Below are 15,222 nucleotides of genomic sequence, written 5' to 3'. Positions count from 1 at the left end.
AAAGCAGGAGAAAGACAAAGTCTCGGTTCAAAGGCAGTCAGGGCGGGCATGAGGAATTCCCTCGACGGAAGGGTCAGCCTGTTCCTTCTTCCTTCTGTTCAGGACGGATTGCAGAGGCCCACCCAGGGAAAAAATCTGCCCACCATGCGGGAGACCCGGGTTCCACCCCTGAATCGGGAAGATCCCCTGGAGAAGCAAATGGCACCCACTCCAGTGTTCTGGCCTGGAGAATCCCACGGACAGAGGAGCAGTCTGCGGGGTTGCAAAGAGTCGGACACGACTGAGAGACACTCTCACCCTCACTGGGGGGGGCTGTGCTCCCCTCGGTCCGGCCCCCGCCCAGCAACCTCACTCAGAAACACCCAGAGTATTATGACTGCGTTCGGACACCCAGCGGCCCCTCAAGTTGACACGTAAAATGGGCCAGGCCTGACCTCCCCGCGGGTCTGTGTGACCACCGGTCCCGAGCCTGCAGCCCACCTGGCTGGGGGTGAGTCGGCAGCGCGGGCTGCCTAGTCCAGGCTGGAACAAGCCGAGCGTCGAGAACGCACGCTCCCGGGGCACGGCCTCAACTCAGGGGCTGCTCCCTCCTGAGGCAAAAACACAAGCTTCGGGGACCCAACACGGAGCACAAGGATTTCAAAACACCTTTATTTTCTCTCATCGAGGGGTCAGTCCACAACACATTTCGGCGCCGTCCCTGGCCGCCGCGCCACGGGCAGCGTCTCCCTCCGGTTGTCACTCAGCCTCCGCCTCGCGCCTCAGTCCTCAGTGTCCTCATCCTCTGTCACTAACAGACTCACTGGATCCACATAAGACAGAGAGAGGGGGTTTGAGTGGGACTCTCGGCCACCCCAGGGGAGCCCCTCCAGGGCCTGTGGACGCGGCTGCAGGGATGCGATTCACTCAGAAGCGCGCTTGGCGGCTGGGTCTCTGCCCCCCTGGCATCTCTCCGCTGAGTCCTGGGGCCGGAGCCGCTGCAGCCCCCGGGGAGCACCCGCGGGAAGCGGGCGCCAGGCCTACAGGCTCCCCGGGGCCGCATCCGGTCCCAAAGGACAGCCGGGCAGGCTGCTCTCTGCCCCTTGGGACGATGAGAGCCCTAGGCTGACTCCCACCGACCACGGCCTGGGACAGCTGGTCACTGTGGCCGTGTCTCCTTGAACCTGCGGGGGGCTCCGGCCAAAGCCGCCCGCCTGCGAGGCCAAGGGGATTCCTGGGCACCAGCGCGGCGGGATGCGTCCCGGGCAGCGGGTGCTGCAGGAGGCGGCAACCCTCTGACTCGCCAGCTTCCAGTCAGCGCCCGAGGGAGCTCAGCCCGCCACCTGCCCGGCCCGCTGTGGATGGAAGCTGTGCCGCAGGCAAAGCCCACCTCGCAAGCCCAGCCTCTGGGTCACAGAAGGCAGATCATGCTTCTGTCGAGACCAGCAGGCGAGCAGCACGCGTGGGGGCCGGGGCGGAGGCCGAGGGTCTTCAGCAGAGAAACTCTCGGCAGCAGTACAGCCGGCCGCCCCGCCGCCTTACCGTCCTCCGCACCGCTCTCTGGGGACTGCGGCGCCTCTGGGCTCGGGGCCTGCAAGCCCGCCCGCAAGCCGCTGGGGGGCTCCGGCTCCACCTGGACGCTGGGCTTGGCCGACAGAGGCGCCTCCGTGGGGACCTCCTTTTCTCTCCTGCTCTCCTGGATGACTCTACGGGCAGAGCGAGAAGGATGGGAACCCCAGCGGCCGCCCAGCCTTCCGCCGGGACACACCCGCAGCATCACAGGGGTCGCGACCCTGCCCACGGGTTTGAAGGAGAAACGCTCAGCTCTGTTTCCACATGTGCTCCAGACTCACTGGGCGCGTGGCACCCAGGCTCCCACGGGCACTCCAGGGAGGGGGCCGGGTGTGCATGGCCAGGCCACAGAGGCGCCAGCCGGCTCCACTCAGAGGAGGAACACGCTTTTTCCTCGCTGTCGGACAGAGTGGTTCAACCAGCCTCACCGGCTTCCGTTCGAGGGAAAAGAGCCAGGGCCCCGAGTGCAGGCTGCAGTCCTGACCACTCACACATGCCCGGACTCGGGCCTGAGCACACGCCTGCCACACGACCGCCGCAGGCCGAGGGACGAGCCACAGGATGGGGCCTGGCAGCCTGCAGACCGGTGCCCACTGGCCGTGAGGCTAAGACGCGAGGAGCCAGGCTGGCGCAGGCAGGCGTCCTTCCGAGCAGCTGGCATCAGCCCCGAGGGTGCTGGGCAGGAAAGCGCGCACCCTGGCTGGCTCATGCCCACACCGCAGCAAGGCTGGGAGCTGCCTGCCCACAGCACCCTGCTCCTGTCCCCTCAGGCCCGCAGGTGAGGTCAGAGAAAGAAGGCGCTGACCTGTAAATGATGGTGATGACGAAGGCCCCGGCGATGATCACGATCAAGGCAGAAAACAAGTGGATGTAAGCTGGAAAACAGTTCCCGGACGTCACTGCGAGCCAGCGTCTCCCCAAAGCCACCTGCCCCCCAGCATCGGCCACGCCCCCCGCCTGCCTGCCCTCCACACCCACCCACTCACCCAGCTCAGCCCTGGGCTCCGGCCTCTGCACCTTCCTCCCCCAGAAACACATCCAGGGATCCGAGGGGGCCCTCGCGGGGGCCCCCAAGGACCGTCCCGAGGACAGTGATGGGGAGGGCCATCCATCTGTCTGGATGTCTGTCCAGACATTCTGTCCATCTGTCCTCCAGAATCAGCAGTACCCAGCCTCCTGGGACCTGGGCCGCCCCCTGCCCCAGCCTCCCTGGAAATGGTCCCTCAATACGCAGGTCAGTTGCCCCAAGACATTAGAAGGCGCTTTCAGGTGACAAATTCCACAGGTCTGACTACAAATTTCATGGACCGAGCGCTCCTTTACCCCTGAGGGGCGGGAGCTGCCCCCAACGGCTCCCACCTTCTCCAGACTAGCCCCCAAAGGAAGACCCGGCGCCTTTCAAGGTGACTCAGGGCAACCACGCCCCCCATTTCCCTGTGCGGGAGCATCCCTCATGGGTGTGAACTCTCAGCCCCTCTCCACTCCCGGGAAGGAGAGTGACGGGGGAGCTGGGCAACCCCCAGGCCTTCAGGGGGCTGGTCTTCCACCCCGGGGGCCCCGCCTGTGAGCAGGTCCAGGGGGCCAGCCTTCCCTAAGGACGGACGCCGGGCCTCCGTCCGCCAGCCGGCTCGGGACTCGGGCAGCTGAAGGGCAGGACCCACGTCCGCAGGCCCAGGAGCTCCGCGAGGAGGCACTCAGACCATCTTCCCCTGGTTCTGTCCCCGCGTTCTCCTCGTGAGGCTCAGGCCAGGATTTTAAGCAGTGAGGCGGGCAGGCGGGCCTGCACGGTGCCCCACGCGAGGAACTCGAGCCCTGGCCCCGGCTGGCCCATCCGTGTGCTCAGCTGGGCTCCTCGCCAGGCATCTTTCCCCCTTTCTCCAAGCAAGGGGGTGGCCGGCTGGCTAATGCCAACCCGACTTGTGACGTGACCTCTTCAGTCCCCTCGCTTCCTCCTCCCTCTGAGCTGTCTGCCCTGACCCAATAACAGCATCGTCAGACCTCGCTGGTGATTCCCGGGGCCGCAGCGGGCAGGCGGCACCACACAGCCTGAGCCAGAGATGGACGGTCTCAGTCTGGAGGCCAAGATGCAGGCAGGGCGGCACTCTGGGTGCAGGGCCACCCTCCCTGCTTCTTCCTGCCGCTCCCAGAGGCCCGCACGCCCGCTCCGTCATCCCGGGGCCACCAGCCTCCCGTCCGCCTCCACGGGGCCTTCCCCGCGTCTGTCTCGGCCGCTCCTCCTTCAAGGACACCAGTCACGCTGGAACAAGGGCCTGCCCTCTCTGGGATGGCCTCAGCGTGACACGCCACGTGCACACACAGCCCCGCTCACGGGCTCCAGAGGCTGGGGCTCCAGCGTCTCCCTCTGCGGACGCAGCTCCACCAGAGCGGGAGGGAAGGATGGGTGGGGACCAAGCTGCCTGCCAGCGTGTGGGGACGGTCCTAGGGGACCTGCGCTCGCTCAGCCACAGGGTCCCAGATGTGGGGCTCAAGTCAGGAAACGGAAGAGGGTGAAGCCACACAGCTCGGTGAGCAGAGGCTGAATCCGGCAGGCACTCACGAGCAAGGCCACAGGCAGAGGGCCGGATGGGGGCCTCGGGGGCAGCCGCCGCCCCTTGAACGTGACCGGCTGGGAGCTTCTCGCTGGAGGCGCCTCCTGGCAGTTGGCTTCTTGCTGTCCTCGATGCCTTGGCCGTGGAGAGGTGTTCACCTGGGCTCACCTCCTCGCCTCCAGGACTGTGACAACCCACCTCCAGTGTTTCTCGCCCCCTGGTATGAATGCAGTGGTGTAGACGCTCCCGCGGTGACATCTGAACCGGGCACTGCAGGGGGACGCGACCTCCAAGGTCAGGGTCACTGTGGCTATGGCCCGGCTCATGCTCCGGCCGCTGGCCCCGGGGAAGTACAGCATCTCACAGCATCTCACAGCTGTGAGCCGACACGGAGCAGGCTTCTATGAGCATCCAGTGCTGACCCGCAGCAAAGTGAGAGCCTCGAAGCAGCTCATCCAGCCTCGGGCTGGCCTCAGACGACCGCCGCCTCCCGAAATCTTGACTGTGGTCTCAAAAGCCACCTGAGCCCAAACCACCCAGCCAAGCCTCTGAGTTGCTGCTTAAAGCCATTAAGCTTGGGTAATTTATCACCTAGTGATAGATAACTAATATTGGGCAGTTCCTAGACCTTGGCGCAGTCAATGTGCTTTAAACAATGTGGAATGAATGGAACTGAAACCAAGTCTAAGAGTGAATTAGGAGCTTCTAAGTGACAAGAGGAAGCCCCTGGTGGCTCAGACAGCACAGAATCCGCCTGCAGCGCAGGAGACCCAGGTTCAATCCCTGGATCAGAAAGATCCCCTAGAGAAGGAAATGGCAACACACTCCAGTGTTCATGCCTGGGAAATCCCATGGACAGAGGAGCCTGGTGGGCTACAGTGCATGGGGTCACAAAAGAGTCAGACACGACTTAGTGACTGAACCACCATCACCAAGGGAGGAGAAGGCAGCCCACACATTCTTGCATTCCAAGGAGCAGCTATTCCTTAGTGTGATTTGCATCCCATTTCACGGAGGAAATTCAGAATCTATTTGTGTCCTGGTTTATGAAAGAAATTCAGAACCTAAATGTAAGTGGATCCCCGTTAGAGAGACACAGATTTAGTCCGTGATTTAGTTTTTAATTGTTGGTTGTATCTTCTGTATCTTTACGTGTGCACTCTCCTTTCTTGAGGTTGAGCTCCTGAAGGCAGAGACTGAATCTCAGTGACTCTCTCTGCACAATCTCTAGCCAGCATCTATTAGCGGCAAGCAATATGTACGATTTGTCATATAACACGTATTATGATTGATCACTCAGAAACAGCAGCAATTGAAAGAATATCTTGGCAAAGCCTCCCCCAGATAGTTAAACAAAAGTTTTGAAATTGTCTCAGCAAGTCCCTCGAAGAAATTGAAGTCAAACACTTAGGGGAAAAAATGACAGGTTAAATAGTGTACCCTGAACTCAAGACTGAAGAATGAAGGCAAGTCATTCTCTTTGAATTCCCAGTTCTTTCTCGAAGATCTAATGCTAATTTCCCAAGTTCACGTTCTTAATAATACAGATGATGCCAGAACACGAAGTGCACTTCAAACCAGCCAATTTAAGAAGCTGGTGAAAGGTTTTCATAACATGGAATTATGTGCACAAAGAACTCATAATATGCTGTCACGGAATACTACAACTTCCAGCACAAAGGTTTGCATGCCGTCTCGAATGAGAAAGATGTCGGAGGAACGAAAACCACTTGGGGACACAGTGAGAGCCCAGTGCAGGGCTCACCGCCCAGACTCTGTCCCAGATGGGCCACGCTCGCACACGCGAGAGAGGTTGGAAGAAAAGGCCCAGCCCACACGACTCATGTATTATAACTGAAAGGATGGAAAGAGGCTCAATCCTCGCCTCCGTGCAAAAACTGACATACCCACTTGTAGAACAATGAGCCCTTTTCAAGAACAGAAAATTCCTGGGTTTGTGTTCTTTTCTAGGTTCCTTAGGGACACTAATAATTTAGGAGCTAAAAAGAATAAGGCTTATTTTTCAAATAAGTGATAGGCATAAGGTGATGGTACTAATTTACATGATGTCTGAAATACTAACATTTACAAATGGCCAGCTCCCACCATGAAACTCTGATGAGAAGATGCTCAGGGATGGAACAGATGAAAGAAGAAAAAGCATCAGCCTGAGTTTCTGTTCGCTCACTGGCTGCATTCTTCCTTGAATGATCCATGCCACTGCTTTATGCTGTTAGGGCTCCATGTCATTAGGATGTGAGCAAACAGGGATAATTCATGGCCAAAACTATGACCTGATGCTGGGAAAGATTGAAGGCGGGAGGAGAAGGGGACGACAGAGGATGAGATGGTTGGATGGCATCACCGACTCAACGGACATGGGTTTGAGCAAGCTCTGGGAGTTGGTGAAGGACAGGGAGGCCTGGCGTGGTGCGGTCTATGGAGTCCCAAAGAGTCGGACACGACTGAGTGACTGAACAGCAGCAGCAGTGACCTGTCCTGTGACTTCACCTGGGAATTTAACGTCTTTTGCATCTTTATATATAGAAGATTGAAGAGCAAACCCACTACCCTTTGGATGTTAAAGTTTCCTGCTTTTAGAAGCTTCCCACAGAACATGTCTCAGAAAAACTAAGCTGCATATATGCTTAGGACACCCAAGTCCTCTAGGAAGAAAAACTCCATGATGGAGATGAAGTGAGCTAGACGGCTGCTCTCCAGATAGTGAGATGTGTCCAACCACTAAAACAGCAAAACAACCACTAAAGGATGAAAAGTGCAAAAAGCAGCAAATTACGGTCGGCTGGAAACAATCAGAGGTGATTATTGAAATCACAACGGCTAAAGTGGCCGAGAGCAGCTTGGGGCAAACAACAGGCTGATAAGAAAGCTTCGAGGGAAAGCCTGGGGAGTGATCCGTCTCCAGGGAGACCTGGAGAGCTGTGACGTAGCCCTTGGAAGGCAGGGAGCAAAGGCGGTCTCAGGCTCATGCTGCTGGCTGATGTTCAGGTTCCGTGCAAGCAGGAAGCAGAGACTAAGGCAGAGCTGGGCCCACCTGGCTGACACTGGGTCCCAGCCCACACACAGGGCCCTTGGCGGAGACTAGGAGATGATTATTTCCAAGCATCTACGGAGGTGTCTGTCCAGACACTAGCTGACTGCTAGGCTGACCAAGCAGAGCCTTCAGTGAGCACATACTGCAAAGAAGACAGACACTACAGAATCCACTCAGAAAAGTCACTGGTGAACAATAAGCCAGCCACAGTGAGAGGTTTAGGAGGCAGGAGAACCTGGTTCCCAGAGTTGCCACATTGTATAATTTAAATGGCTGGCTTTCAACAACAAAAAAAGATATGATGCATGCAAAGTAACAAGAAAATATGGCCATGTATATGATACGAAAAAGACCATCAATAGAAATGGTCCCTCAGGAAGCCCAGATGTTAGACTTACTAGGCAGAGACTTTATTTTAAACAGGTTCAGAGAACTAAAGGAAGCCATATCTGAAGAACAGAGTATGAGAACAACATCTCACCAATAAAAAGATAGAAATTATTTAATTAAAAAAAGAACCAAATAGAAGTTCTGAAGTTGAAAGTATAATCCTGGAAACAAAAGTCTCACCGAGGAGCAAACTGGTCGATTTGAGCCACAAAAGAAAACAATCGGCAAACCCAGCGGTGAGCCCGAGCGCGCAGTCTGAGCATCAGAGGGGCAGAGTCAGGAGAAATGAGCAGAACCGCAGGGATCTGCGGGGCACCACTGCTGCGCTGCAGTCGCCCAGTCGCGTCCGACTCTGCGACCCCATGGACCGCAGCACGCCAGGCCTCCCTATCCATCACCAACTCCCGGCATTTACTCAAACTCGTGTCCATCGAGTCAGTGATGCCATCCAACCATCTCATCCTCTGTCGTCCCCTTCTCCTCCTGCCTTCAATCTTTCCCAGCATCAGGGTCTTTTCAAATGGAGTGTCCCAAATATACAGCCTCTTTTTGGCCTCTTTTTAAGCCAAACTGACTCTTCTTTTGCGCTAAATACCAAATCTTCACCCCACAGGAAGGCACTGCTCCCCGTTTGGCTGAACCCAGATCTCGTCGATGCTTTAGCTTCTGTTTTGCCCAGAACATCACTTTCTTGAAGGCACTAGAGTGACGTTTTGAGTGGGATCGCCTGCCCCCCGGGGCAGTGTGTCTGATTTCCTGGCTCCAGGAACGAGAAAGCAGGTCTTGGGGGAGGGAGGTTGAGCCCCGCTGGGACCACAGAGGAGACCTGGCCGGCCGCAGTGCGCCCCCACCCAGGGGCAAGGGTGGGGTGGGGGCAGGGACAGGGGGCCCGGGACACATTTTCCAAAGCGTCTGAGCTGTTGAGTGTCCACGGCCAGCGCCAGGGGCTCTTTCCTGCTTCCGGTGAGGCCTCCTGCAGACTGCCCCGTTCCTGAGACCGTGTGCCCCTCCCCAAAGTCCTCAAGCCCTCACCCCTGCTTCTAAAAGGGAGGCATACGGGCCAGGAAATGCATCTACCACCAAGGAGAGCTTGAGGGCTTGGAGACACTAATCCCGACGAGCCCAGAGGTGGAAAATCCAGGAAGCACCGTTGCAGCGTCGCTTGTGGGCCAGGGGTCCAGGCTCACCTCCTCCTCCCCAGCCCCCACCCCACTTCAGGCAGCCCCTCGAGCCCTGCTTCCCGGGGCGCCCCCATGCTGCCTGACCCGGGGGGTGCGGCCACTTCCTGGCTTGGGGCCCCACCCTCCCGGGCGTCCCTGCCAGTCCTACCCCGACCCCGAGGTTCGGCTCCGGGCTCAGCACGGGGAGCAGAGCTCAGCGCCGGTCGACGTCATATTCTGACCCCTGACGGCGGCTGCCCTGGGCCCTCATGGCCGCGGCCCCCGCTGCATCAGGCGTGTCCCTGCGCATGGTGCAAGAGGCCCCAGCCCGAGCTGGCTCTTTCTGTGGACCCAGCGGCTCCAGCTCAGCCTTCTATGCCCCCAGGATGAAGGGAGCTCAAAGAAGCCTCTCCAATAGCACATCAGGCCCACCGGGCAGTGAACGTTCCCCGGTGGCTGAAGGCCCACAGCCAGCCCCTCAAAGCCCTCTTTTCCAGGCCGCCCCGAGCAGGGCCACGTGGCAGGGGACGTGGAAGGAAGCCTGTCCAGCAAGGGGGACCCGGGTGAGGGGGCAGGCCGTCCCAGGCCCACGGGGCTCTGCCGGCCAAGCCGGCCTGGCCGCATACTCACTGGGCACGGCCTTCTCGTAGCAGATGCCTTTATAGAAGCAGCAGCCGAGCTCCTTGCAGCGATCCCTGCTGACGTTGTAGTCGCATATGTCGTACAGCGGGATGTCGCACACTGCAAAGCAGACACATGGAGGGCACCACCCCGCGGCTGCAGCCCCCGCGGACTCGGAGGAGGGCGGGGCAGGGACGCGCGGTGCGTTTTCTTACGGTCTTCACTTCGCGTCACACAAACCTCACTCTGAGAGTCCGATCTGGAAAGAATGCGATTTCTGAACAAATCAACATCAAGTTAATTACACAGGATAACGCAGGGTCCTCCAATGACTAAGGAAGTAACGCATCTCAGCAAGAGCTCACCAGACTCTGCACTCCACAGACAGACCGGGAAACGAAGGTCTGACACCGTGGGCGCCCGGGAGCTCGGGCAGGAAGTGTTAGCAAGTCAGGTTTAAGCACAGGGTGTGTAAAAACGATGATGCTGTGGGTCATTTCAGAATTTAGAAGTCCGCTGAGAAGGACAGAGCTCAGGGCCCAGGTCAGCGTGGGCTGTATGGATGGGCAGGACCCTCAAGGGCCGCGGCCGCCCCGCTGGTACCCTGCCCACCCTCCCCCGGTCTGGCTCCTGCAGGTGGGAGGCCTGCATCCTGGTTCCCAGAGGTGAAACCCGGGCTTAGAACGAGTCCAGAACACGTGTGCCACGGATGTGAGAGCCATTCACGTCCTGCATGCCTGCATCAGGGGTCCCCAGACAGATGGGGAGGGTGCGGGTGGGGGCAGGCTCCCCAGACAGATGGGAGGGGGCAGGCTCCCCAGACAGACCGGTGCGGGGAGGGCAGGCTCCCCAGAAAGATGGGGGGATCAGGCTCCCCTGGACAGACCCAGGGGAGGGGCAGGCTCCCCAGAAAGATGGGGGATCAGGCTCCCCAGACAGACCTTGGGAGGCTGGGAAGGCTCCCCAGACAGACCCAGTGGGTGGGCAGGCTCCCCAGACAGATGGGGGGTCAGGCTCCCCCGGACAGCCCAGGTGCAGGAGGGTATCAGGGTACCCGGGTCCCAGGCAGAGAGCCTTCCTGTGGGGGGAAGCCCCCTTGGGACATCCCTGGGAAACCACGTGTAGACCATCTTAGGGGTCTCCTTTATGTCCTCTCCAGGGCGGTGAAGCGAGGGCGCGGGGACGGGCCCGGGCCCACCTGCGCTGCGGCGCCCGCTCCGACCGGCCTTCCTTCCTTGGGAGCCTCTCCGACCCCACCTCGGCCCGCGGCCCCGCCCTCCCGGCGCAGAGTCCGGGTCCCGGGTGGTCCCTGGTCACGCTGGGGCGAGTCCTCCGAGGGGCCCCTGGACTGGTCATCGATGGAGAGGGGGGGCGGTGCGAGAGGGGTTGCCAACGCCCGGCCCTCAGGGCCCCAGGCCATCCGCGGGGCCCCGTCGTCGGGGACGCGCAGCCCCCGCCCACCCCGGGCCCGGCCGCCCGCCGCCCCTGGAGTCTGGCCGGTCACCTGCAAATTTCTTCAGGAGGTGCGAGGGGGACTTCTTGATCTCGGGCGCATATCTCATCGTAGCAGCTGAAGGAGGGCCGAGGGGTCATGGGAACCTGGGGAGAGAGCGGGTCAGTGCGGGGCCTCGGCGTGGCCGGCGCGGGCGCGGGGGCGGCCGGCGGGGGCGCAGCCCCACCTGGCAGGCATGTCCCGGCCGAGCCCCGGCCACGCGCCTCACGACACGCTCCACGTGCACAGCAGCGCTCGGACCAAGCGAGGGACTGGCCGGCGCCCCACCGCCCCCGGCTCCCGGCCAGGCCCGGGCCCGCCCGCCGGCTGTGACGTCACACAGGCCCCATGACGTCACACAGAGGCCGCGCGGGGCGGGAGCGGCCTGCGGACCCCGCCCCGAGCCCCTGCCAGGGCGACGCTCGCCCCGCTGCCCAGCCAGTCTCGTCTGCAGAACCGGGTCCCGCAAGGCTGAGGCCCCGAGGCCCTGGGGTGAGGCAGGCTTGGTGAACCTGAGAGCCCTGGAGGACCCGGCGTGGCTTGTGGACGGCAGGCAGCTCAGTTCAGTTGCTTAGTTGTGTCCGGCTCTGCGACCCCATGGACTGCAGCACGCCAGGCCTCCCTGTCCATCACCATCTCCCGGAGTCCACCCAAACCCATGTCCCTGGAGTCGGTGATGCCATCCAACCATCTCATCCTCTGTCGTCCCCTTCTCCCCCTGCCCCCAATCCTTCCCAGCATTAGGGTCTTTTCCAATGAGTCAGCTCTTCGCATCAGGTGGCCAAAGTATTGGAGTTTCAGCTTCAGCATCAGTCCTTCCAATGAACACCCAGGACTGATCTCCTTTAGGATGGACTGGTTGGATCTCCTCGCAGTCCAAGGACGGCAGGCGAGGAGAGGCCAGAGAGCAAGTGGGAGCACGCTAGCGGGTCACGGCGGGGGCCTCGGCCTTCACACTGCGTGAAGTCAGGGGAAGAACAGGGTCTGTGTGGAGCAGAGTGAGCTCTCTCTTCACAGCGTCGTCCTGAGGGACTGTCGGGAGGCGAGAGTCAGCCTGGGATAGCACGATCACCAGAGGGAAAATGAAAGGAGGGCTGTGACCGAACGCGTTTCGTGTTGTTTTAATTATAGTCAGTAGCTGGCAACCTGACTGGACTTGGCAGGAGGGAAACCAGGCTGGAGGGGTGGACACTGGGCTCTGAGTGGACAGGAAGGCCAGCACAGGTGCCGTCCGGCCGGGGCTGCGGTCCCCGCGAGGCTGCAGGGCGGGCCCTGGATGGAGCGGCCTCTGTGCGTGGGGAGAGGGGGGGCTGAGGGGGAGAGGGGGTGTCAGTGTCCAGGGGAGGAGGGGACGGTCGGAGGGGACAGAGTAGCTCCCGCCCCGCAGGGGAGGAGAGGAGGGAGCAGGAAGGCAGGCCGCGGGTGGACGGGGGGCCCACGCTGGGAGCTGTGGCCCGCGGGGAGCAGGTGCCGAGTCCAAGGAAGCTGAGGTCACTGGAAGTCATGGCCGGATGTGATGACTAGCAGGGAGCCCTGGGGAGGGGAGCAGGCAGACGGGTCGTCCAGGGCCGCTCGGGGCCTCGGGGGCGGGGCCGCCTTGACCTGTGCCTGGCGGAGCCCCAGGCTCGCCGGGCGCCCCCGCTCCTGCGAGATGAAGCGGCTTTGCTCCCCCGACCCCCCAACCACATGACCCAGCCTCTCTCATCCCGGTTTCCTCACCTGAAACCAAGGTGATGACACACACCCGGGCACGTGACTGTCCCATGCTGGGTGCCCAGTAACGAGCCCACGTCCAGGGACTCGGAGGGTCAGGCTGGGCGTCCGGCAGCGCCTGGGGCTGCACTGCCATCCACTGTGTGTAGCTCAGCCGTCTGGAGTGTACGGTCCAGGGTCCACAGCATAGCCATCAGCCCAGGAAGACCCCCGGCACCGTGAGCAGACACCCCCACCCCTCCCAGAGGGATCTCTAAGCCACCCCAAGTCCGAATTCGCCTCTGGACACGTCCTGTCCATGGAATCTCACAACACGTGGACTTCAGGCCAGGTGTCTCCCACCTGCCGCATTCAGGATGCATCCGGGGGGCATGGGTGCCAGACCTCCCCCCTTCATGGCTCCAGGACAGCCGTCCACATGGCAGACGTTCTGTCTGTCCGCTGATGGACATCTGGGCTGTCCCACTTCTTTGGCCGCTACATGTAACACCGCTGTGGATGTCCACATACGGTTCTGTGTACACGTGGGTTCCCACCTCCCTCAGACACAGCCTGGCCACGGCCTCCCTGGGTCAGGCAGTGGCTCCCGGCTCAGCTTCAGAGGAGCGGCCAGACTGTCCGCAGAGTGGCCGCCCCAGTTCACATTGCCACCAGGAGTGTTGGCAGCCAGGTCCCCTCCTGGGAACTGACTCCACACCACCGTGCAGCGGCTTCGGGTTCATCGATGGACCAGCTTCCCGGGAAGCAGTGGGGAAGGGGACATGCGGCCGTGCGAGGGCTGGGTCAGCACAGGGAAGCCAGGGAGGTGAGGGCGCTCAGGACAGACCCCCCAGGGCAGGGCCAAAGTGTCGGCTCAGGCGGGTGGGGCGGGGGGCCCAGGTCACAGCAGTGCTGGCAGGACCCAAAAAGAGCAGATGGTCTATCTCCCCCTCTGCCCGGGGACCCCAGGACAGTGGGACCCTCTCCCCTACCAGGCAGCTACAACCAGCCAGCCAAGCATGCTGTCTGGGGAGACCCTGGGGGCCCCCCAGGGTGGTGGCCGATGCCTGGGCCCCCCAGGGTCTGCTGCCCCCTTTTCTGACTGGCCAGGCCCGGCCTGCAGGGGACCACAGGGAGCTCACGGGGGCCTGGGCCGGCATCTCCTGTTATTAGCCGAGCCCTTTCCCTTGTGACATGATTTTAGCTGAGAAGATAACGCTGTCTGTCCTGGGCCGAGAGGTCTTCCCGTGGCAACCGTGGGAGCCGCCCTGGCTTCTCTCAAACAGAACACCTTCCTCTGAGACCCTCCCATGACCCCCTCCATGGTCAGTACCAGGGAGGGGAAGGCGGTTAGCTGAGAACCTGCAGCCACACGCAGGTGGCATCTGGGAGGGCAGGTGCCCCAGGCCAACAGGGGGACGGGCCAGTGCTGGAGCTGAGTCCACATCCCCCCGGGACAGGTTGAATGGTATCTCCCGGAAAGCCCGTTCCAGTCCTGACGCTGAGTACCCGTAGATGTGCCCTGATTGAAGCCAGGCCTTTGCAGACACCATCGGTTTGAGGTCTAACCCAGGGTGACAGGTGTCCCTCCAGGGAGAGGAGACAGCCAGGGGAGGAGGGCGCGAGGCGGACAGACGGACACGCGCCAGCAGAGGCTGAGCCCGAGACCCTGGAACCTGCCACCATGGGGGCTGGAAGGGGACCCCCACCAGGGCCTCCAGAGGGACAGGCCGCCGACACGTGGGCTCCAGCCTTCGGGCCTCAGGACCCTGAGATGAGGCTCTGCCGGCAAAACCCACCCAGCTCACCGCCCCTGCTACAGTGGCCTCAGGAAACCAGCGCCCTGTCACCCGTTTTGCTGGACAGTAACCAGGGAAGGGAGCCTCAAACCCTGACAGACTCTAACCCGGCTCTTACGGGAGAAAACAAACCCAAGGGCAGTGGGTTAGACGTGGGGGGCCTGGGTCCCACTGTGCACGCCCCCTTCCCAGCCCAGGACAGCAGCCAGGCACAGCTGACTGCAGGGACCCCCAGCGTCCACTCCTGCAGAGGCGCCAACGCAGGGGTGTCCCAACTTCACCCCCTTCCACTTCGGTGCCAACCATGTTTGTTCACAAGTAAAATCGATTTATACTGCATCTATGAGAGAAACTAAAACGGGGTGACTGCAGCCCAGGAGACCAGTGCCCAGCAGTGTGAGAGGAAAAGGCGTCTCAGTCGTCCCTGGAGGTCCAGCAGCCAAGACTCCAAGCTCCCAAAACGCAGGGGGATGGGTTCAATCCCTGGTCAGGGAACTAAGTGCCCACACATAGTATGCGTGGCCAAATAAAAGAAAAATTAAAAAATTGAGCCAGAGGCATGTGGGCATCACCCGCACTCGAGGAAGCCTTTGGAAGGGCAGAGGTGCCGCCACGCGTCTCCCTGAGGTCTGACCCAGAGACAGCGACAGTGGTGCCCGGTCGTCTGACCGCGCCGTCAGCTCTGGCCTCTGGGGGCGGGCGGAAGCTCTGGGGGGAGAGGGGCGGACGTCCTGGGAACTCTGCCCCCTCACCTGGCCTGGCTTCTCCCCAGACACCTGCCTCCTCCAGCTGGATGGAGCGGAGGGAAGGGCGTGGCCACTTCCTCCTGCCATGTGACGCTGAAGGGCCCGCGGAACGCAGGGAAAGGCGTCTGCCCTCCACCAAGCCCCACACGGGCCGACCTGGACCTCCT

The 15,222-nt window shown here is 61.2% G+C and overlaps 1 protein-coding gene and 1 long non-coding RNA gene across 2 annotated transcripts; both read right to left on the bottom strand.

Annotated features, from left to right (window-relative positions):
• Positions 1 to 631: 631 nt before the first annotated feature.
• Positions 632 to 11,149, bottom strand: TEX29 (testis expressed 29). Its single transcript, XM_081551969.1, has 6 exons — positions 11,006 to 11,149; positions 10,831 to 10,925; positions 9,336 to 9,446; positions 2,357 to 2,426; positions 1,522 to 1,685; positions 632 to 802 (listed from the first exon to the last, which is right to left on the bottom strand). The coding sequence occupies exons 2-6, from the start codon at positions 10,886 to 10,888 to the stop codon at positions 762 to 764; spliced, it is 444 nt and encodes a 147-aa protein (XP_081408095.1). The 5' UTR covers positions 10,889 to 10,925; positions 11,006 to 11,149; the 3' UTR covers positions 632 to 761.
• A 775-nt stretch (positions 11,150 to 11,924) lies between these two features.
• On the bottom strand, positions 11,925 to 13,610 carry LOC145530492 (uncharacterized). The gene is made up of 2 exons (XR_014071836.1): positions 12,538 to 13,610; positions 11,925 to 12,351 (listed from the first exon to the last, which is right to left on the bottom strand). It is a non-coding gene; the product is annotated as an uncharacterized LOC145530492 (long non-coding RNA).
• Between the last annotated feature and the right edge of the window lie 1,612 nt (positions 13,611 to 15,222).

The sequence above is a fragment of the Giraffa tippelskirchi genome, chromosome 12 (assembly GCF_054371585.1).
Source record: "Giraffa tippelskirchi isolate mGirTip1 chromosome 12, T2T-mGirTip1v1.2.pri, whole genome shotgun sequence".
NCBI lineage: Eukaryota > Metazoa > Chordata > Mammalia > Artiodactyla > Giraffidae > Giraffa > Giraffa tippelskirchi.
This window is presented reverse-complemented; position numbering and strand designations above follow the sequence as displayed.